This window comes from the organism of the source record quoted next, unplaced genomic scaffold (genome assembly GCF_019419815.1).
Source record: "Pyrus x bretschneideri cultivar Hongxiangsu unplaced genomic scaffold, Pyrus_bretschneideri_v1 Contig37, whole genome shotgun sequence".
Lineage (NCBI taxonomy): Eukaryota > Viridiplantae > Streptophyta > Magnoliopsida > Rosales > Rosaceae > Pyrus > Pyrus x bretschneideri.
The window spans coordinates 2504032-2527394 of NW_025999690.1; the positions used below are offsets into that span (position 1 = coordinate 2504032).

General features: G+C 38.6%; 1 protein-coding gene, 1 long non-coding RNA gene and 1 pseudogene across 3 annotated transcripts; all 3 read right to left on the minus strand.

The window, feature by feature from the left end:
- Positions 1 to 405: 405 nt before the first annotated feature.
- Positions 406 to 1180, minus strand: LOC125480873. 2 transcript variants are annotated; one of them, XR_007261151.1, is made up of 3 exons: positions 925 to 1180; positions 582 to 625; positions 406 to 483 (listed from the first exon to the last, which is right to left on the minus strand). It is a non-coding gene; the product is annotated as an uncharacterized LOC125480873 (long non-coding RNA). The 2 variants fall into 2 exon arrangements; XR_007261152.1 differs by having other exon boundaries at positions 573 to 625.
- A 683-nt stretch (positions 1181 to 1863) lies between these two features.
- On the minus strand, positions 1864 to 5672 carry LOC125480872 (annotated as a pseudogene).
- A 6819-nt stretch (positions 5673 to 12491) lies between these two features.
- On the minus strand, positions 12492 to 23109 carry LOC125468323 (histone acetyltransferase HAC1-like). The gene is given in 18 exon segments (XM_048563947.1): positions 12492 to 13153; positions 13290 to 13507; positions 13634 to 14026; positions 14135 to 14213; positions 14625 to 14764; positions 15059 to 15371; positions 15464 to 15606; positions 15714 to 15914; positions 16019 to 16147; positions 16324 to 16602; positions 16696 to 16992; positions 17987 to 19714; positions 19716 to 19825; positions 20000 to 20482; positions 20571 to 20867; positions 21183 to 21289; positions 21839 to 22150; positions 22780 to 23109. Coding segments are annotated over 17 exon segments (5229 nt in total). The 5' UTR covers positions 22036 to 22150; positions 22780 to 23109; the 3' UTR covers positions 12492 to 13038.
- Between the last annotated feature and the right edge of the window lie 254 nt (positions 23110 to 23363).

Here is a 23363-nt window from a genome sequence, read left to right on the forward strand (position 1 = left end):
CTTCACTTGTAAGTGAGAGGTCTTAGGTTTGATTATTGCTAAAGGCAAATTTGAACCACATTATTGCTAGCCGATTGTGAGGCTAAGCCTACCCCCTCCCTTTTAGTGTAGATAATATCGGTTGTTCAAAAAAAAAAAATTATTACAGATGGTGGATAAGGTAGAAGAGGAAGCTAAAAATGGTGGAGGTCATGGGAAAGAAGATGAGACCAAGAACGAAACAGATGAAAGAAGTGGAAGTGGAAGTTGAAAGGTCCCCATCCCCAATGCCTCGCCCACTTCCTCTTTGTTTTCTAAATAATACAAGTAAAAATAAAAAAAATACTTTTTTCAACAAAAAAAAAAAAATATCCTTTTTTTCCTTGTTAAGGAATGAAATTGAAAGCTATACGTACAATTTGCTGGTTTACAAAAATTTAATTTAATTAAGACCCGTCATCACCATCTTTAATCAAATTGCAAATATCTGAACACTCCACCAAACTGCAAAATATCCAATTTCACAAAGCATTAGAAATATGATGGAGTATTTGCGGACACATACAGATCTTAGATCAAATACAAGAACATACAATATGTACCATATTGCCGGCTTCTAAATCCTTGCTGGAGAACAACTATAGGCCTGCAGCATCACAAAAACTTCAAACACCAAATGGTAGGGCATACGATTTAAGAAAGGCAGGAAAAATAAACACATATATAGCTGATCGATCAAGAAAGTAATATACTCCAACTCCAGTCACTCCTCCTTACAGTCAAGTCGCAATTTCATACGTGTACAAAAAATTTATTTCTGTGAGTTTAGTATTATGCGCGCATAGTTTGTCAGATTGCGATTTTCATGTAAGGTGGAATGACTTCTTAATTAAGGCCAAGCATTGCCTATAAAGAAACATAATTTAAAAAATAAAATATTTGTACCTCCTGACATTGAAGGGACCTTCACCAGGCGAGCCATCACCACCTCTAATGCAGGTGGTGACACACTTGATCGTGCAAGACTCTGCCTTTCTCGACTTTGGTCTTTGAATCCTTGGTTTCTTGCAATCCTTGCGCAAAGCACACCCCCAGATAGTGTCTGGGGAATATTTTCTAGATTCTCAGATTGCTCAGGAGACTCAACGGCTCCGGCCGAGGCTATGATAATTGCAGCAGCTGCAAGAAACCCTGCAGTTGTTAGGATGATGCATCTGCTTCCGCTTCCGACTCTGCTTCTGCAGCTGCTGCTGCTGCTGCTGCTGGTGGAGGCTTGGGAAGTGCTTCTGATGGTGATACCATTGGCATTGTTAATCTTGTGTGTGATGCTGATTTTTTCAAGGTGTAATGGGATTTTATTGAGAAGCAATGGAGAAGTTGGGGCATAACAAATTAGCATGTTCTTGTATAATTCTGAAAGTAGTATTTCTTTATAGGGTTGGATGGATTCTCAGATTTTCTTATCCGTTCATCATGTGTCTGTGAATCTGTGATATGGGGTCCTTGGCCAAGAGTTGCCTTCCTCTGCTGGCTTGACGCGTCACCTATGCTAACCTCCAGATATATGCATATGTGGGTAAATTCTTGGATGTAACCGGAGAACATATATTTTTGTAATCATGACCTAGTCACGTGCGACAGATAGAGAGATGTTTGTTTTGGATTGTCCACCATGTGAGAAACTTGCACCGACTCACTGGCTCATTCGGGGTGTTTTGATTTTGGGATCAATTACCATTGAAATTTATCGTCTTCCACGTAAACCCTAAACACACTTAAACCTTGTATTTCCATTTTTCAGGTATAAGGGCGTTTCAAATCCAGTCTTTAGAACACAATTTTTATTTTGCATTGAAAGAAGGGTATCAAGAAGTTGCGCCTGTGTAAGTCAGAAACTGAGCTTGGTAATTAAGCATGTAATTGTAGTGCTTGTTATATACACTTTCGACCCGATTCATGGCAACGAACAATTTAAACCCATCTGGTCATCTACACATGAATTTACAGCACGAAAATGTTGACATGCGATCGTGTATCTGGGTTGCGAAGATAAAATGACAGGCTCTATATGCAGCTGTACAAATGTACTCTTATCTTATGAACATTAGATCATCCGTGCTCCGCGTGATAAGGTATTCTTCTCTAGAGCGGATAGCGCCGGTGTCAGATAGTTATTGGCTTTGTCAGGCTAATGCGCCACCTGTAGAGAGAATTCGGAGAATCAAGGTGGTTACAAGTGTATATTTGTGATACATATTTGTTTTTGATATACACAATCTGTTGAGAATGAGTCCCACATTGATGAGAGGAGGGACCTTGCACAGGCTTATAAGAGGTTGGGCTACTCCCCATATTGCCAATTGGTTTTATGGGTGAACCCCAACTTTCTTCAGAATCTAATGAATTGACTTTACTTGGTACTTACCAGCTCGTAAAGTTCCTTTCCTTGATCGGCAATGCATTCATAACATACCTGGAAAATTTCAATATCTGCCTAGCATTATGTCAGTTGAGAGTAATATGGTAACAGCAAAAAGATTTCACCCACATCAAAGCTTTTGTGCCTTGTAGTCGAATCATGCAACGCCTTCACGCAGATATCAGCCACATCAGCACAGCTGATCCCCTGATTCACAGATGCAACTTTAAGTTAGATGTTCAATGATGTCACATAGAAACCAAAAGATAAATCCCTGCTTTCGTCTAGTGAAAAGGGATTGAGATGATTTCAATTGGTAGTTGTAGCAAAACTTTTTATAAGACGATCATTCTAACCTGAGAAATCCTGTTTCCTTGTTCAAATACGAGCGCATTGTCCACCTGGTTCTTCCTGTATAAACCAAACCGGATCTCATCAGATAGAGGGAAAACCAAATCCCCACTTAAGTAAAAAGTCGTTAATTTTAGAGTAGGCACTCCACCTTCAGGGGACCAGGCACGAACGATTGTGTATCCAAGCCCTGATTTTCGCAATGACTCTTCCCCAGCCTGGAGAAATTTCAACAGTACAAGAATTAGCTAAGTTACAAATGAAAAAAGGGAACCTGTTCGCAGAGTGACAGAGAGAAAGAGAGCTAACCCTCTTGGCTTTAAGAACCTGCTCCCTTCTATTAGGTTATACTCCTGATCCCGTACATGAAACTAATATGAAGTCCGTTTCTTGCCCAGTCTGCAGAAGGTTCCATTATCACATTCATTTAAGACAAAATACTATGCAATCCTAGTCTCTGTATAAAACTCATACACATACACATGATCGTTACTCTACATATGTCAACACTAACTAAACCATCCATTCCATCTCACTAACCACACTTAATAGTACATAGCTTGTCGATGCGAAAATCTAGAGCACGTCAGTATTATTTTTAAGCAAGCAATTGATGTAAAAGGATTTACACAAACAGTTATTTAACTTCAAGGTCAGAATGGTAGTTGTTAATAAAATGATTCACTTCGAAAATTTCTTCTGACTGTCAGAAAATGGGTTCATTGGAAGAACGATCAGCTTTGAAAGGGTTTGACTTTTGGTTTATAACTCATTGATCAAAACATTGGCTCTCATAGTAGATATGTGAAAACGGGATACCACTAGCAAGAATCACAAGCATACTCAAGAGACTATGAGTTCTATGTAGATATTCACTCTGTTAGGGTTAAAGCCTGAAAGCATTGAGCAAATTTTTCAGCATTGAGACTTTCAAGTGAAAACTGCATACATTTTTGGAAAAGACGTGTATGCGAGTCTACCTGGTTGTCAAGAGTGAATAATAGAAATTCTTGGTAACTCAACAACATAACCAAAAATAACTAGAAATATAGAACATAACTGATATAACAATCAGCACAACTCAAATTAAAGACTTACTGGCAAAGCTTTATGTATTCTAGTATAAGTGTAAAGCCTCTTGGGTCTTGCTGCTTCACTCCTGTGCGGACTTCAACTGCCTTCTGTGCGAAGAAATAATAAGTAGATTCAGCAAAGATGCAAAGAAATGTATTTCATCAAAATAACAGAAAAAAAATAATTTATATTGTTTTTGGATTTGAAGAAAACATATGAAACAGATTCACCAACTTATCTCACACACACAGAAAGCAGAAAATGTACAAACCTGTCTTCTGGGCTCAAAATGTATGGTTAATGTATGTACAAGGAATGGGTCTAGTGGTGGATCATCTGGTTTCACTGGGCGGAATGATGAAAACGGTACTCTGACCTGCCAATTACAGAGTAATAGAATTAGGGACAGCAAATATTGCAACCATTCCATAAAAGAATCACAGAGGAGAAAAGAGATCCTTACCCTACAATATCCTGCTTTTGTGTTGAATCTAGAAAAATATAATTTACTTTGAGATGTATCCGCTGAAGGACCAGCTTCAAGAATTAATATGTAAGATCTTCCATTCCCACCAATAGAAAGAACTAGACCTTCATACCTGTACATTGAAAATATAGATTACAAAAATTGATAAGCCTTCGCAGTTTAGGCGATGGATGTTCCGATAAAAAAAAAATCTATCATAGCCAGGTCTTAAAAAGCTCCATTTGAGAATGCAAATATGGCATACCTGTCGAGGGTCCGACCCAAGAAAGTGAAAGCTTTTTTGACAGTTCAACATACCCTCCTCTGATGAAAACATATCCTACAATGCAGCAAGAAATAGAGTAAAAGGAACAATAATTGGTTTCCATTTAGAATCTCAAAACCCCACTTTAGTCTTTCTCTTACCGGAGAAAACAGCATCGCCGGTGAAAGTGAATTCGAACTTGGCATCCATTCCTCCATCATACTTAGAAGCAACCACATCCTGAAAGTAAGTCCCCTAACGAACTTCCCATCCATCCACTGACTCCGGAGTCTTGAACTTTACAATAGTAAGTTTGCTCTTGCTGCTCTTTCCTGCTCGTAATTGCGCGATTTTGTTGTTATAGTCCTGCAATGCAAACAGTCAAAAGCTTCACTCGGACGGCAAAATTTAAATCCAACATTGAACCAGCCCATGGACTTAAAGACATCGAAACCAAAACAGATTACTAAATGTCAAAAGGAGCATTTGAAGGATATGGCAATAAGGATCACACCTGAAATGCATTAGTAAGATTGTAGACCCCTCTTTGATCAACCCTATAGAGGTCTACCGCTGATAGTAGAGCGTGCAGTAGCACAATAGATAATCTTGTTATAGCCCTGTACCGCAGCGTAAAGGGTAGCAGGATCACCCACATCCCCAGTTACAATCTCCACCGATCTTGGCAACAACTCCACCACTTCCTGATCAGCATTCCTTACCAGTGCCTAATTCACCATCACACAACACATTCCACACAAAATAAAACCCAAATCGCTTGTAGCTCAGCTGGTAAGAGCGTTAAACCCTTTAACCGAAGTTCCGAGTTTGATTCCCCTTCCCCAATATAACTATCAAAACATAACAAAACCCGAAAACTCCAAAACCAAATAAACAAACCCTAAAAGGTCGAGAATTTCAAAAAATTGGATACAAATGAACACCTTTACAGTGTAGCCTCTGACCATGAGCTTGCGGACGACTATCCGGCCGATAATCGAGGTGGCGCCGACGACCAAGACGGTGGTGTTCTGGTCGCCGGGATACGAACTCGCACATGGTGAAGAGAAAGTTACTACAGTAAATTGTAGTGATAATAACCACAAGTCAAATGTTAGTTAGGTTGTTACTCAGTTTGTTAGGAAAGTTACCTTTGTATGGTTTTTACTTTTACCTCTTTTACTTTTTAAAGTGTAAGTATAAATACCCTCATGTAACTTATCATTATTCAATCAATGAAATATCAGCATTCTCAATATGGTACCCATCACCTAAGTCCACCGATCTTCGATCCTGTTTTCCTAAAAAATACTTTCCAGCTTTCTCACCAACCAAACAGTACACCTTCCGCTTTAATCTTGTTCATCCATGGCAACAAATTCGTCGAATTCTTCCTCTCCAACGACTGCAAACCCTGCTCCTTCGCCGGTGTTTGCGAATCCCTCTTCTCAGCTGCATAATAATACATCTTCTCCGATGAACACAAACCCTAATTTCTCTTTTCAAGCGTCAGTTTACTCCTTCTTCATCCAAAACATTGGTAGTATAGTTCAGACGAAGCTTAAACGTCACAACTACCTTGTTTGGAGCTCTCTATTCAATCTGATTTTTCGCCATTACAAAGTCACCAGCATCGTTGATGGATCTGAACCGCCACCGCCTCAATTTCTTGCTAATGATTTTGAAAATCTGACCTCGATTCCGAATCCAGCTTTTGATTCTTGGTATGAGAAGGATCAGAACATCATAATCTAGCTAAACTCCACACTTTCTGAAGATCTTATTCTGTTCACTGTCGGCGTTCAATTTGCACGTGAATTATGGCAAAATCTTGAGCGACATTTTGGTGGAGTTTCTCGCTCTCACATTCATCAACTGCGATCGAGTTCGCAGTCTATGAGCAAAGGCACTTCCTCAATTTCTGAACTTGCAGCGCATCAAAGAGATTACTAATGCTCTTGCTGCCGCCGATGCATCAGTTGATGATCACGATCTTGTCATCATCATTCTCAATGGTTTACCAGATGAATATGATTCTTTTGTTGATTCTATGCAATTTTGCCTTACTAATACTACTATTGATGATCTACATGGCTTCTTGATTAGCAAAGAGATGGCTCTTGCTCGTAAGAAACAGCAACATTCATCTTCTGTTAAACCATTTCAAGCCTTCACTTCTGTGCCAGCACCTTCCAATGCTCCTCCGCTGCTCCCTACACCTTCACAATCTCAGGCCTACAATGCTCAGAATCACAATTCCTTCAACAATGCAAATTGAGGCAATTATCAAAGGAATAACTATCAAAGAGGCTATAACAATCGACATCGAAACAATCGATACAATGGTAATCGTGGTTTTCGCTCCAATAATTCTTACAACAACAATTCTAAGGCCATTCCTTGTCAAATATGTGAAGATCTTGGCCATCTTGATATTGATTGTGTCAATCGCATAAATCCTAATTCCAGGGGCGTATTCCACCTGCAAAACTTGCCATGTGTGCTTTCTCTAATGCTTCTTCTCCTCTACCATGGCTCTTAGACTCTGGAGCAAGCTTTCACATAACCAAGAACATTCAGAACCTTCAAAATCTTCAGCCTTACACAGGGCCAGAGAAAGTTTACATTGGTGATGGTCAAGGTTTGACAATTCTTCATACTGGATCTACTTTTCTTAAAACACCATCTGCGACTTTTACATTAAATAATGTGTTACATGTTCCTCATCTCAATTATGATCTTTTTTCTACAAATATGTTCTTGCATGACAATTGGTGTTCTTTGACTCTAAATCTATTTGACTTCAATGTCAAGGATCTTACTATGGGGAGGTTGCTTTTTAGAGCACCTGTTCGTTGTGGTCTTCATCCATTCTTTGCATCTTCTTCAATTGCAGCATAGTATTCTGCTAATACTGCAATAAAGACCTCATCTGCTATATGGCATCAACATTTGGGGCATCCAACGTTCAAGACTTTTCAATCTTTTTTGTCAAAGTCTAGTTTGCCTATTTCTAATTCTGTTCAGCAACTGTTTTGCTCGAATTGTGTTTTAGGCAAGTGTGCTAAATTGCCATTTCAGAATTCTATATGTACTACCTCTAGAAGCTTAGAACTTGTTCATGCAGATGTTTGGGGTCCAGCTCTTATATGTTATATCAGTGGCTACAGATTCTATGTCATCTTTGTCAATGACTTTACAAAATATACATGGTTGTATCCACTGAAACATAAATCAGATGTCTTTCATGTTTTTGTCCAATTTCAAGCTCTTGTTGAGAATATTTATGGTCACAAAATTGGTACACTACGATCTGATTCAGGGGGTGAGTTTATCAGTTCTCGGTTCAGAAATCATTTTTCCTCTCATGGTATTCAACAACATCTAAGTTGTCCATACACACCTTAACCAAATGGTTGTGCTGAGAGAAGCACATGCATATTATGGAAACTGCTAGGACTCTTTTGATTGCCTCCAAGGTTCCTTATCAGTTTTGGGTGGAGGCCTTCCTCACTGCAGTCTACCTTATTAATAGATTGCCTCCATCTCATAAAGCATCTCCATGGGAACAAATTTTTCACAAAGCTCCTGATTTTACAACTTTAAGGGTGTTTGGCTACAGATGCTTTCCCTGGCTCAAACCCTATTCTACTTTGAAATTGGAACCTAAGAGTAAATTGCGTGTATTCATTGGTTACAGCTTGGTTCACAAAGGTTACAGGTGTTTAGATCATTCTACAAACATGGAATGTGTCTTTCGACATGTTCATTTTGATGAACACACTTTTCCTTTCCATGATATCACCAAGCCCTAACCATCCACTATTTCCAATACCACACCTTCACTAACTTCCTCTTTCTCTCCAATATTCCCAAATCTTTATCCTTCACCCTCTCATTCTATCAACTCCACACCAACTATTAATCCCAATCCCACTGGGTCATTATCAAATTCACTACCAAATTCACCTTCAATCTCACCTTCTATATCAACCTCACTACCAAATTCACCTTCAATCTCAACCTCACCTACTATTTCAGCTCCTATTTCTCAATCTCTACCTATCACCTCAATTCATCCTATGCAAACAAGGTCCAAATCAGGTATTTTTAAACCAAAGGCCTTCATAACAACCAAACACCATGTGTCTTCTCACTTAGACAGTGAGTTTGTTCCTTCTACATATCTTCAGGCATCAAAATATCCTCATTGGCGAGCTGCAATGTAGGATGAGTTCAATGCTTTACAAAATACTAGAACTTGGAACCTTGTTTCTCCTACATCTATACATAATTTGGTTGGTTGCAAATGGGTGTTTCAGATCAAAAGAAAGTCCTGATGGCTCTATGGATAGGTACAAGGCCCGTCTTGTTGCCAAGGGCTATAACCAACAAGAGGGTATTGACAATAGTGATATCTTCAGTCTAGTTGCCAAACCTATGACTATAAGGATATTGTCTACTCTTGCACTGCAATCTAATTGGTTCTTACATCAGTTAGATGTAAGCAATGCCTTTTTACATGGCTATCTGAAAGAAAATGTTTATATGGTCCAGCCTCCAGGATTTGTTCATCAAGACAATCCTCATCATGTTTGCCATCTTCAAAAGTCTCTTTAAGGTCTCAAACAAGCTCTCTAAGCTTGATATGAAAAGCTTTAAGTAGCACTGTTTTCTATTGGATTTTAAGTATCTCACTCTAATCACAGTGTGTTCATTCTTCACAAACCTGTTCTTGTTCTAGTACTGGTTTATGTTCATGATATTATAGTAACAAAACCTTCTTCCATTACCTATCAAGCTGTTATTGATCAACTCAATGCTCAATTTCCTGTCAATGGCCTAGGAGACTTGCATTACTTTCTCGAATTGGAAGTGAAGAGATCATCTTCAGGGATATTCATCAGTCAATCTAAATATATCATGGATCTTCTCAAAAGGTCAAGCATGGATGGTGTAAAGCCATGTTCTACTCCACTTGGTTTTGCCAAATTGGATCTCACAGGTTCTTTGATGTCTAATCCAGAGGAATGTCACTCTATTGTTGGAGCATTACAATACTTAACTTGGACTAGACCAGATTTGTCTTATGCAGTTAATTGGGCATGTCAATTTCTGCATTCTCCTCGAGAACCTCATTTTCAAGCAGTAAAACGCATACTCAGATATCTCAAGGGCACACTTGACCATGGTCTTTGGTTTCCAAAAACCACAGCTCCTCTTACACTTAAGGCCTTTTTGGATGCTGATTGGGCTGGTTGTTCTTGGGATAGACGATCTACGGGTGGTTTCTGTATCTTTCTTGGTATTCGAAGCTCTACTGAAGCTGAATATAGATCCTGGCTCACTGCTGTTGAAATAACCTGGAATTGCCAACTTTTCATTGATATAGGCTTTAAGTTGCCTTCTCTGCCTCATATTTGGTGTGATAATGTTATCATTATTGCATTAGCCTTTAATCCAGTGTTTCATGCTAGAACAAAACACGTCGAAATTGATTATCATTATATCCGGGAATTGGTAACAATCTAAATTTCTCAAAGTCCAGTTTGTATGCAGTCAGGATCAATTAGCAGATATCTATACAAAGTCTCTTCCTAGACAACGTTATCTTCTTCTTAAATCCAAGCTTTCACTTTAACCTTCTCTGTTTAGCTTGAGGGGGTGTGAAGAGAAAGTTACTACAGTAAATTGTAGTGATAATAACCACAAGTCAAATGTTAGTTAGGTTGCTACTCAGTTTGTTAGGAAAGTTACCATTGTATATTTTTTACTTTTACCTCTTTTACTTTTCTAAAGTGTAAGTATAAATAGCCTCATGTAACTTATCATTATTCAATCGATGAAATATTAGCATTCTCAATACATGGGACCTTCCCTAATGAGCGAGTGTCAAGTGCGTCACCTTTGTCGGAAAGACTGGTTCTTGAGATTTACCCAAGCCTAGAAAACTTGTGCCACACTTCATCAAAGTGTTGGCGTGACCTCCGGCCAAGTCCCACCGGGTTCATGTCTTCCAAATCCAATCCCAACTGCTTCTGCTCCTGCTGCTCTTGGATTTGATTAATAGGGGAATCACTTTTCTCCTCAGCAGAAGCAAAACCAACTGTTTTATTCTTGGTTTTGGTTTTCTTGCTACAGACGCCACTGGGAATCAGCAACGAGCGATTTGCGGTGGCAATTGTGAAGTTTTGGGAGTTGGGTTTTGGGATTAGGAGGGAAATGGGCCTCCAGCACCTTTGGCTCTGCCCTTGGTAATGGTGGGTAATGCTATTATTGCTATTGCCGCTGCTCCTGTTACTCAAATTGGCGCTACTGACGGCTTTAGTGACGATCATCGTGGCTTTAGCGCCAAGAAAAACAATCACAACAACTAGAGCCGTTAGTTTGTGAATATTTAGAATCTGGTTTTGCTGTTAATTAAATTCTATTTTGTTAATGGATAGTTGATTTTTTTAATTTGGTGTGAAAAGAAATGAATAAATAGTTGGAAAATGGGAAAATGAATGGTTGGAGTGTTGAGTTTGACATAGCAGACAGACATACCACATAGGGGAAAAGGATCTGGAGAGGATCCCATAATATCCACAACACGTAATTTGAGGTTTGAAAAGAGAGTGACAGTCATGAGACGAAACGTGCCACATAGAGGACCCTTGCCCCCTTCATTAAGATCATCTCCAACCCTTAAACTAAAACCTAAAATTTTTAGCCCGGAGAATTTAGGTTTTAGCCCAGAAACAAGCTTTTCTGCTCCAACTCTTCTAGCCTAAATTTTTTAGCCTAAGATTATTAAAGAACAAATTTGGGCTAATTTTTTCTTTTAAAGTAATTCTTTTAAAAAAAAAAATGTATGTACATTGTCATAATTTAATTTTATGAACATTTTAACCTAAAGATATTTAAATTCCGATAAATATTGAAAAATCAATAAATTTGGGTGAATTTTGAGTTAAATAATTTTTTTTTAATTATTTTAACCGTTGGATTTAAATTTGGGCCGTTAGATTTGATTATATTCGATCTCAACCGTTGGATTCAATAAATCCTGTGAGACATGCCCATGTGGGTGGGGTTCCGCTGGTGGTGCCTACACCATTTTCTAGGCTAAATCCTGAGGGAAATTTAGCTTTTGTTTGGCTTTTAGCTTTTAACCCACACATTTAGCATGGATTGGGTTGGTTTTTTTTTTTTTTTTTTTTTTTTTGGGGGGGGGGGGTGGATGAGGGAATAAAACCTAAAAAATAGCATTTAGCACAGGGTTGGGTTTGGTCTTAGTGTAATATCTGTCCCCTAGGTTAGTGTAATCAAATGTGTTTTAACTTTTTCATTCAAAAATGTCGATGTTGTGTTTCACTGCCACACAAATTCATTTTCACATCCAACGATAAAGATAGTGTGTTTTAACTTTTAAGTGTCCCACACACTAATGCATGATTAATTTAAAATACGATGACACTCATAATGCACAAGCCGACACTCATAATGCACAAGCCGAATAGGCTTTGAGCAATTTGTGAGAAGCCAAAATGTCAAAGCAAACCCTATGTCCTCCAATCCTTTGGTTGTTTTCGTTGATTTATTTTATCATCTGACTAAAAACAAGAGAGAAAGTGCAAAAGAAGATAAATACTTTAATCTATTTAACCATTTGACTAAAAGCAAGAGGAGTGCAAGAGAACGGAGAGAACCAAGTGAATTCGTTTTTTGTAGAGAGAAATGTGATATATATAGAGTAATGCTAGGAAGACAAAATTTATAGATAAAATTTGCAAGCTAAATAATATGTCACCAATAAAAAAATAAGTACATTAATCAACGCTTAAATAATAATTCAATCATTAACTTTCATGTTACAAAATTTTGTTTGCAAATTTACTCTCCCTAACATGCAACACCGCTGCAAGTAAGAGTAAAGACCATTAAAAAAATAGAGATAACTTAAAATCCTTCCATTGATAAGAAAACAAATGTACAAAAAGAAAGATCCATAAACAAAAGGAAGGGAAGGGGCAAAAAGCTAGGATCTGAAACCATCTCCCCTCCCACATTCATTTGTAATAAACCGTTTTAGTTAAGATTACACTACACTAGCCACTTGACAGTTTACAGGAGGATAAAATCAAAGAATCACCAAATCGAGCCCGAATCAGACACGCATCAGTATCTACTTCACTCGCACGGGCGCACGGTTAGCAGCTGTCGAATAGGGTAGGCAAGCAAGCGCTCGTTGACGAACTTCACCTTTCTCCCTCTTCGGGAGAGTTCAGTTGTGAAGATCAGAGCCAAAAAATTGTTCCCTGAAAAAGTGAATTATAAACCAATATGCTGTACTGTAAAATGCAATCCCCTTTTAACCATCTAACGCCGCTTTTGCTGTCACCACCTGGTTCCCAGTAGTGTGGTAGCTGAGCAGCAGAAAACTATTGTCCCCTTCGGTATTTTCCCCTCTCCAAAGCAACTGTTTATATATGTACAATTTGGTCACCCAGAACTGTTGTGTAGCTCGGCAGCCCTCTGTCTCATCATCTCCATCACAGCAGCTCTTCTTCTTGAATCAGACTGCTGCTGCAGTCTCCTCAAATGCTCCTTTAAATCTCTGATAACATACATTTATTAAATAGAATCAACGATATTACACTTGAAGAGAGGGGGTGTGTGTGTGTGTGTGTGTGTTGGGGAGGGGGGAATTAAGAGAATCATATCTCATAATACGAGACAATTAACCTACGAACCTGCAACGCGGCACATGGCACTCGGATATTTTGCAAGCTCGAGCATGAAGTTGAAGAAGATACCACATTTTCTTGCAGAGAACACATCCTCCAGATGCACGGACTTTGCATTGAATTCCATGGCGGAAAAGTCCCTTCACCTTACGGCAATTGGGGTATTGACATTGTGCAGAACGACATTGTGATGCATGCACCAGAAGATCAAGCATTTTCCGAAGCTGCAAAATTGAAAACAGTGTTATAAAAAATTGACTCTCCATATACATTGAAATCCAAGCCTTTCCTCCACTAATACATCGATGTTAACATCAATCTTCAAGTATGTAAACACAAATATAAAGCACCTGTACAACTCGCATTTGCCTAGCTTCTTTGTTTTGTGCATCGCGATCAGCGATGGATGGATGATTTGTCAACTTATGATGATGATCTACACCGCCTTCCTTCTGATAACAGTTATTGCACACATCGTATTCAGGGCAAACTTCACAACGCCAACCTTGTCCTGTTTCAATGTCAAGATGACATATAGTGCATGTTGTCACAAACGCAGGAGCAGTTGGGTTATGAAGATGGTAAAGGACCATGATAGAGGAATGTTTAGCCCGCCGTAAAGTATCATACTGATAATGATTCCCCTGACAAAGACTGAGAAATGCCTGTCTAGTGTCAAAGAATTCACTCTCAAGAATTTCATCTCTGTCCTTTGTCTCCATAGGTACATCAGTAATTTGAAACTGCAACATATAATGATGTCAGTACTAAGCAGAAATTTTATGAAAAAAGAAGGAAGAGATTGCAGAGCCATGAGAATTGAAGCTAGAACTAAGGACAAATTCACATACAGTACGCAATTCATGTTTTTCCCTCAGATTGATAGGGTGCCTGTCTCTTTCTTCCCGTTTTTGCTCTGCTTCATAACACCTGTTGTCCCATGTAAAGTAATTAGAACAAAACAAATTGGCAAACCTTATTCCAACTGCAATTTAAAAACAGTTCAAAAAAAAATAGCAAAAAGTTGATTATTCAACATTCAGTAAGAAACTTCGAGTGTATAAAAATGCAAGAAAATTTCAGCTTTTCAAAAGAATCAGAACTGAGGATATCTGATCAAAACCACAAATTCTAACAGAACCTTGAACTCAATTAGCAACAATACCAGAACCTTCGTCTCTTCTTCTCCAAACAAACTATAAGCACAATCCAGTGATACATGAACAAGCAATAAAGCACTATACGCAGGAAAATAGGTAATACAAACCAAAATTAATGTAGTATTAGGAAGCTGTGCAGGGGAGGGAGGTAACAGATAAATGCAGGAGTTCAGTATCTTACTTATCACAAAGCTGAAAATTTCTGCATTGAGTGCAGGACCAACGGTTTCCTGATACCATTAGTATACAACAGTGAGAGCATGCGTACTGCAAATGAACCATGATGAAATCCTCCTTCATTGGTGAAATGGTTTCTCCAAGCTGGGTGAACATAAATACAAAAGTCAGCAAAAAAGAAGAAAAAGATTATCTCAAATTCTTTTTTATAATAAATTGTACAAAAGTGTAATTAAGTCTAATAATAATCATCCCATTGAACAGCTTTCATATATTAATTTACAAGAAGACTTCAAAGACTAATTCCTTCATAAGAAGACTGACAACTACAAAAATAAATTGAAACCCTTCAGCTTATTTGTGCTAAAACTCTGAATATCTAACAGAAAATCTACAAAGACTGAAAACAATAATGCAGTTCGAAGACGGTAAGATTACTTTGTGCATTAGTAGCAGATCCTTTGACGCGTTAGCAGAAAGATCAGTCTGACCCGAAGCTTTTAGAGCCCTTTTTGTTATAGTCTTTTTGGTTGATCCTTTCTTATTCTGTTTTCTCCCGTCCTCTTCTTGACGCATCTGATTAATCAGATCCTCGGCTGCACCAGGCCAGTAGTCACCATCAAAATAGGGCAACCTAGCTGCAGTGACTTTGGCCTTGCATTCAGCAGTAGTTACAAAGAAATGGTCATATAGATTAGTGAGTTCAACAACAATGCCTTCCTTGGCAGCTTTCCTAAGCATTGCCAAATACCTGAAACAAAACAGAGATAATAAAATGTAAGAAACGGGATAGTTGATGCTAGAAATAACTGCAACACAATTCACAAAATTGTATAAGCTCACCATTCACGAAGCTTATCAGATTTTGGTGTTTTCTGAATCTCCGGATGACAATATAGAATATAATCTTCACCCTTCAACGGAGGACAAGCCCATATATAGCAGCTTGTAAACCCTCGTAGCTTGCAATATTCAAGGTATCCAATCTGAAAATGGGAACCACTAACTAAGGACGATGGCTCCAAGGAACATATCAAATTAAAGAAAACACAGATAACATGAAGAACAAGATCAATGAAAGCCTAGGACTCACCAAAATTTCATGGTAAACATATGTGCGGAGAGCCTCACCCGTGACCGCTTTAACCTCAGGCCTGAAATACTTAACAGAATCCAAGTACGATAGATAAACACGGCGCTGATTTGGAAACTGGCTTTCAGCTCCAAATTCTTGAACATACATGCCAAATAGGCATACTTCTACACCTTCAATTTTCTGAAACAACAATACAACCTAGAGGGATATATGTAATCAGCATATCGAAACCTTTCCCTTTTAAGCTAAAACAATACAGTTTAACCCTTTTATTATCAGTTAAACCTTAAATATCTTCCTACCTTAGATTTATATGGGAACTCTGTTGGATAATTTTCTTCCTGAAAAATTTCAAGGAACCGCTGCTTTACTTCCAATTTTTTGTCAACCGATGAAACAACCCTGATTACAAGCGATTCTGCCCCAGGAACCTGGTGGAACCAGTACACGGAAAGGAAAAAAATCAGCCAATAATCACATTCAGAGAAAAAAACTTTTCCAGTTTTCCATTTTCGAAAGTCACAATACTCGTAAAAGCACCAGGAAAAGCATCATGTGGTACTCTATCCCTCATACCACTTCAAATACATAATATTATATAAATCACCTCATCATAATTCTTTCCCTGCTGCCTCGCCCTCTCTTGTCTTTCAACCTTCAGTTTCTTAAATAACCGTTGCTCTATGTGGTCACTCAGTATTGTCCTTGGCAAATCTTTGGCCCCCAGAACAGCATTCTGTGGTAAAGGTTTACGCTCTCCCCCTTCAACCTCTTGTATATAACAATTAGGGCAAGTGTATTCGGCTTGCCCACCATCATTCCTTCGGCCATTAAACAAAGCACAAATTTGATGTTGCCAAGCTTCGCATTTGTCACATTGGACCCACTGCATATAAGGAGGTGAAAAACATAAGATTGATTACCTAGAACAATCAAACTATCGAACCCAAAAAGAATTGTTCCAGAAAAAAGAACATACCCACTCTTCGGTCTCTTCGTCATTTTTCTTCTTCTCTAGCCTTGCCTTTGGAATGTTAGTCCCATCAACAACTATCATGTCTCCACGAGCCTCATTATAGCATGGAATACAGAAATAATGTCGTGTGTCACCAGCCCCCATTGTATAGTACATTGCATTGCGCTTGATACGAACACCGCAAGGTGTGCAATATATCGGCGGTGGCTCAAATGTAAGCTTCTCAACTGCACACAACTGACAGGAGTTCTCACTCATTGAATGCTCCATTGCTTGATTCTTCTCTGCCTTTGCCTTGCTCTATGAAAAGAAAAGAAATAAATTAGTCTAAATTCTAAAATCAAACTTCTGGTGAAGCATTCAAACCAGAATCTGTTTTCCTTGAAAATTACACATGCAAAAAAAGGTAAACACCAACAAGAAGAAAATTGTTAGAAACATACATTATGACTTATCAGCAGATAAACAAACCTTTAAAAGGGATACTAAAGAATTCTCTTATACTATCAAGAGAGCGAGAAAGAGACCATGTAACCATAAAGTTAAATTAGCAAGCAGCAAACTCTGACTCTAAATTTTAAAAGTAGATGATGTAATTAAACTACCTGCAATGTTTGTAAACAATTTCAACCACCACGTCAAGATAAAAAAGGATAAAAGTTACTTTCCAAAAAAGTGAAGAATCACACAATAGGCATGAGGAAACTAACAGTTAAAGACATGATGCTTGTGCCACGAAAACACACGGCAAGAGTACGGAACACACAATAGGCATGAGGAAACTTCCTAAACAGAAAAAGACTTGAGGAAGGGAAAGGAAGAACAGGCTAGAAAGAAACGAAGGGAAAATCTTTACTCAAATTAAAGTATCCAGATCTATGCATGTGAGAACTTGTCCTCTTCAGGAGTACTACTATATACTGATTTGTTTATCTTGTCCTCTTCAGGATCTTTACAAAGGACTTGTTTCTTCTATAAATTTATTTTGCCAAGATGCAAAACTTTTATAAACAGCAGAAGGATTTATTACAGGTGGATATGAAACCCACCATCTAAAATACTAGCCAAGACCTGAACCCAAACTCATTTTGCAGCTACTAATACATGGAATGAGAATAATACCTAAACTCGTTCGAGATTGATTATCCTCAACCGAATTAGACATGTCCAACAAAGTTTCAATTGCGTCATAAATTGACATGTTGATTTACCTACAATAGTGAACTAATAGAACACAGAGAAAGAAACTAACAGAATACGGGGAAAGGATGAAGGAGTTCATCCATTGACTAACCTGGCCAACCCACTGCCTGAGACCTGTAATGTGGGCCCTAACCTGCTCTGGAGTGAACAGTTCAGTCATTGATACCCCCTTTATTTTAGGCTTCCCAGACTTTGTTCCAGCTGCATTTTCCACAGTATGCGTAGCATTTTCTTGTTTAGCTGGATAAGTTTCATTCTCAAGTTTGATGTTTTCTTGCTTAGCTAAACCAGCGGGCTCATTATATGAGACAGGTTCACCTTCATGCCTTTGATTGCAGTTATCCTCAACAATATCCTTCATCTCATCAACACTCCCTTGTCCAGAACTTGAAGGAACCTCCATTTTCACTTTTGCAACCTCAGACTTGACTGGCATAGAAATCTCACCATGTTGGTAATCCTGAATCTGTATATCCTGGGGCACATGGGGTTCAATAATCGCAGAAACTTTTACTGCAGAACTAACACTATCAGAAAGAACAGGTTGAGAGGACTGCTCTATTTTCATGCGTTTTATAGAAAGTTGCATATCTTCAGAAGTTTCAACAGCCGGATTTGTCTTCAAAACCAATCTAGCTGAAGCGTCTTCACTATCATAGGCTTTACATGATCCATTTATTGAATTCTGCAAACCAGAATCAGAAACTAGATGATTGTGTGCCTTATTCGGATGTCTCAGCAGATAATTCCTGACAGGCGGGCAAACAGGGCAAGCTGGGTCCTTGCAAGTCTTGTTATGATGAACCAATTTCTTGGTAACATGACAACGAGGATGTGGGCATTGAGGTAAATTGCATGTTACCATGTGCTTTAACAATTGTTGAACAGTTACACAATTACGTTCGCGACATTTGCCTTCGTGGGCTGAACAACACCGAGCATGGCGCAAGAACAAAAGCCATCTCTGTTGATTTTTGAACTGTTTCTCCTGATTGCCATTAGAAGATCCAAAAACAGCACTAGATGAATTGGGGGGACGAGATGTGCTTCTAGATGAAATTGTTTGAACAGCAATTGGTCCTTCTGAAGACAAATTATTACAATGGGCTTCATCTTTCCCAGATATCCTCTGACGGAAATCTTCCTGGAGTTGCTGCTCATGGGACATGTTGACCTGTCTGTGACTCCCATCTTGTGATTGAGGATGCCATTGATCTTGAGCTCCAGCAGAAAGAGGGCTGAAATCATTTTGAGACTCTGCAACCAGTTGGTGAGGATGCAATATCTGTTGCATCGGCTGAGAAGCTTGAGACAACGAAGAGGAGATACCATGTTGCCGGGATGGGATATGCTGCGCATTCCTCAACCGATCATCAACAGGGTGCTGATGGAATTGGTTATGCATCTCTGATAATTGGAACTGTTCTGTACCTTGTTGGTGCATAACTTCACTATGGTGGTCCACACCACGATTTGCTTGACTACTTACATCAGGTGTGATCCGAGAATGACCAAAAGCATCGTTGTTTAACAAATGCTGGGGTTGCTGATTTTGCTGCTTCTGTTGACGTTGTTGGTGACCTAAATGCTGTTGTTGTTGATACTGGTTAGGTTGCTGTTGATACTGATTAGGTTGCTGTTGAAATTGTTGTTGTTGATGAGAATGGAAAATATTCTCTCTTGAAGATAGAGGAGTTTGGAAATTCATCTTTTCCAATTGATCAGGTTGTTGAGGCTTCGCATTAACACTTTGCTGTGCACCATGCATATTTGACTGACTATTTACAAGGGGAGAGATGGCCTTGGACACAGGGTGTCGAACTGACTGAATTCAAATTCTGAGGATTCAACATTGACCCAACAGAGGTCGCAGCACCATAGTAGTTTCCAGGCCCAAAAGAATCAGCACTGCTCATTCCATAGCTATCACCTAGTAAATACATGATTCATTGGTCAAACATTTACCTATTTTATGATATACTACTCAAATAAATCATAACCTTCAAGTGCATAGATAGAGTGATAGACAAACAGTAGATTCATGACATGAATATATACTAGACATGAACATATGTGCATGCACACCAAAAAAGCTAGAGCATACCTTGCATTACTGGCCGCTGATGTTGGTCAAAGTGCTGTTGTAATGGTTTGGAAGAGTTAGCATAGGGTGTTGAGGTCAGATAGCCCTCAGAAGTGCCAGACTCATTAACCACTGGTAAACTGTTTCCAAATCCCAACCCGCCATTTAGAGCCCCATTTGGCAACCCATAAGACTTCTGCTGCATGCCAGACCTTATTCCAGTATTTATTTGGCTGCCAAGGCTATGAAGTATACGGCTATTTTGACCACCAATATGCTGCTGTTGCTGTTGTGGTTGAGTTACCATTAAAGAATCAACAGTACAGAACCCACCTCCACTATTAGAAGAATCCAAATTCATGTAAGACTGGTTCTTACTGCTATTAAACCCAGGGGTAGGAATCATTTGGCTAACCATTCTTTGCACACCCATTGATGATGTGTTCCCTCCAGCACCAACGGACAAACTGGCAGGAGACTGCTGATAACCATTAGATATAGAACCTACAAAAAAAATATCGTAACAGTGGTTTAAAGAATCAGTTTGAGTAATTTAGGGAAAAGATGATACAACTCAGTAGTCTCGGTTTACCATCAGATCTATTGAACGAGCCGCCATGTAAGGCACCAGTGGGCACCAAGTTTCCTGTGTTGACTGTCATAGGCGCTATGCCAGTACTTCCTCTAGTCGTGTTCATAGAAGCATCCATAGAAGAAGTAACCATCATATTTGAATTCCCACTGTGTGACATACCAGGAGTTGGTATCATCACACCAGCAGGAGAGGAAGAATTAACAGCCTGTTGAAACTGTTGGCTTTGATTTGGGGGTCGCTTAATCAAATTGTGCAAACGACTCTCTAACGTTTCCGGGTTCATATAGTCGTCCTGAAATAGGATTTGCACACAACAGAATCATAAGCCTACTAAGACGATATCCATTTCATACACAATAAGAATAAGATCAAGTAAGATCATTATCGCTATATACATGTATGGTGAGCTTCAATAGCTGCTAAGAAATCAAAAGGTTAACCAGCATACTTGAATTCAGAATTAATGTCAAAAAATAATAATTTAATAAACACAACATAAAAATTTTAGCCATTTCAAGAACACTGAGAAAAGAGAGAGAAAAAAAATCTGCCTAAATAGGCTAAAGGGGAAAGTGAATAGAGACAATAAAAAAATTAAAATGAGAAACCTTGTCCTGAGCGTTTTCAATAAACCCTCATCCAATTTTTTAACAATCTCCCAAAACCTCCTCTCATTCATTGGCTGGGGAAGTTGTCGCTGCCGTATAATTTGGCATCTGAAAAAAACAATGGTAGCATCAGTATTTAGGTAAACAATTGCTCAAACATAAAAAGAAGAATCCTATATATGAATTAACAAAAGTACATGCTAGAACAACCATATCATGTTTAAAAAAAAAAAGGTAGTGCTATTCACACACCCCTTTTTGCCTCCCACACACCCTTGTTAAATTTTGTCCATTGATCTCCTTCAATTCTTTCGATCCCCAATGGCCAGAAATTGAGAGGGGTGTGTTAAAGGTAATGGGTGTGTGGATAGCACCACCCTAAAAAAATATATATAAAAAGAGAATCAAAACGCAAAAAGCAGAAGAATAGTTTCTTCATATAAATAAAAAAGTTAATGTCAGTTGATTTTAAAACATGTCTTTTGATTCCATACGCAGGTGGAGATAACCAATATCAATTCTATATAGCAACAATTAATAAGGAATAACATACTTTGCAAAAAACGAACAAATAACAAACAAGTTAGCTGAGACATGCTAACAAGCAACTTACTGCCCATAAAATAATGATAGAACACAAAAGGAAATGCATCTTACATTCTATCCTGCACAATTTGGCGTGCACTGAGAAGTTCAGGATCCATGTTGGACATAACACGAGCAGGCCCACCTAAATTTTGTATTTGGGGAGCAAGGGCATTTCCATTATGCTGGGAGAGCACAGGCATCTGAGATCCTGCCTGATTGGGCACTTGCCCCGATATCGGTCCTGAAGTGTGTGTCTGCACATTCATCTCCTTTATCCTTCACCACGCTGACTGTAACTAGCAAGTACCGCATAACTTAAAAACAAAACCTTTAGAACTGCACTGCCAACTCATGCTTTAGCCATAATAAACTCCTTCCATACTGTACATACAGTGAGAAAACAAAAAAAAAATCATGAGTCTACTTAAGTAGGAGAAACAGCACAGACAAAAACACTAGTTGCGGGGAGGAAAAAAACATAATTACAACATGATGAGCACATTTTTGTATCAATAAGAAACCATTCAAAAATGCAAGTGATTTAACGAGAATCGCTTCCATTTTTCACTTAAACTTTTACTACTTGGGGCTTTTAGTAGCAGGAAACCAAGTAAAAAAATTAAATTGGGCGAGTGCGAATACAATGGAAAACAATTCAGAAAAATGTGAATCAAATTAGTAAACCAATAACAAATCTTTGAAAATGATATTGAGTTTAAGCAAAATCGACCGCCATTTTCACGCAATCATTGCGAATTTCGCTTACTACAATTGAACATCCTAAAGCAGTCAGATAATGAACTTGTAAGAAATGAAAAATACAATCAATCAGCCAAGGGGGCAATTGGGGCCAGGGAAGATTGCAACCTAAACATATGCAATCAAAGGGGCAATTGAGTAATTCAACAATCAACAAATACAAGTTGAATTCCCAATTTCACAATAATCAACCCAATCATACTCAATCAAATCAAATCAAAAATCGAAGCAAACCCTAGCTGCAAGCGAACCTGAAAGATAAGCGATCGGAGATCAAAATTGATAGAGGGCTTTAATAAAGCACGACCAGTACAATCGGCGATGCGAGATAAAGAGAGAAAGAGCGACCAATAGGGATTGGGTTTGAGAGAGACAGAGAGAGAGAGAGTCGGTTCGCACCGTCGCCCCCAAATTATATACCGCACGTGCGAATTGACACGAAGCCGAAAAGGGGTCGAAATCGAATGCGAAATTACGACGAAAGACGAAGGAGGAGGAGAAGAAGGAAGAAGAAAGCGAGAGGCACTCGAAATTTTGGGCCTTTTTGGGGCTCAAATCTCAATTGCTCAATTGCTCAATTGCTCGATTGGGGGGTTTAATTTGCCGAGAAATTATTCTAATTCCAAAATTTAATTCACCAAAAATATATGTTTATGATTTAATTACCAAAATAATTGAATTAAATGACATAAACGAGGACTACAAGAGGGACGCAGATAGATTTTTTTTTTTTTTAATACATCGATATTTTTACATTAATAAGAGAGAGGGTTCAGCAAATTTACATAATAAGCTGTCTAATTTGGTATCGAATTTGCTATCCACCAAATTCGAA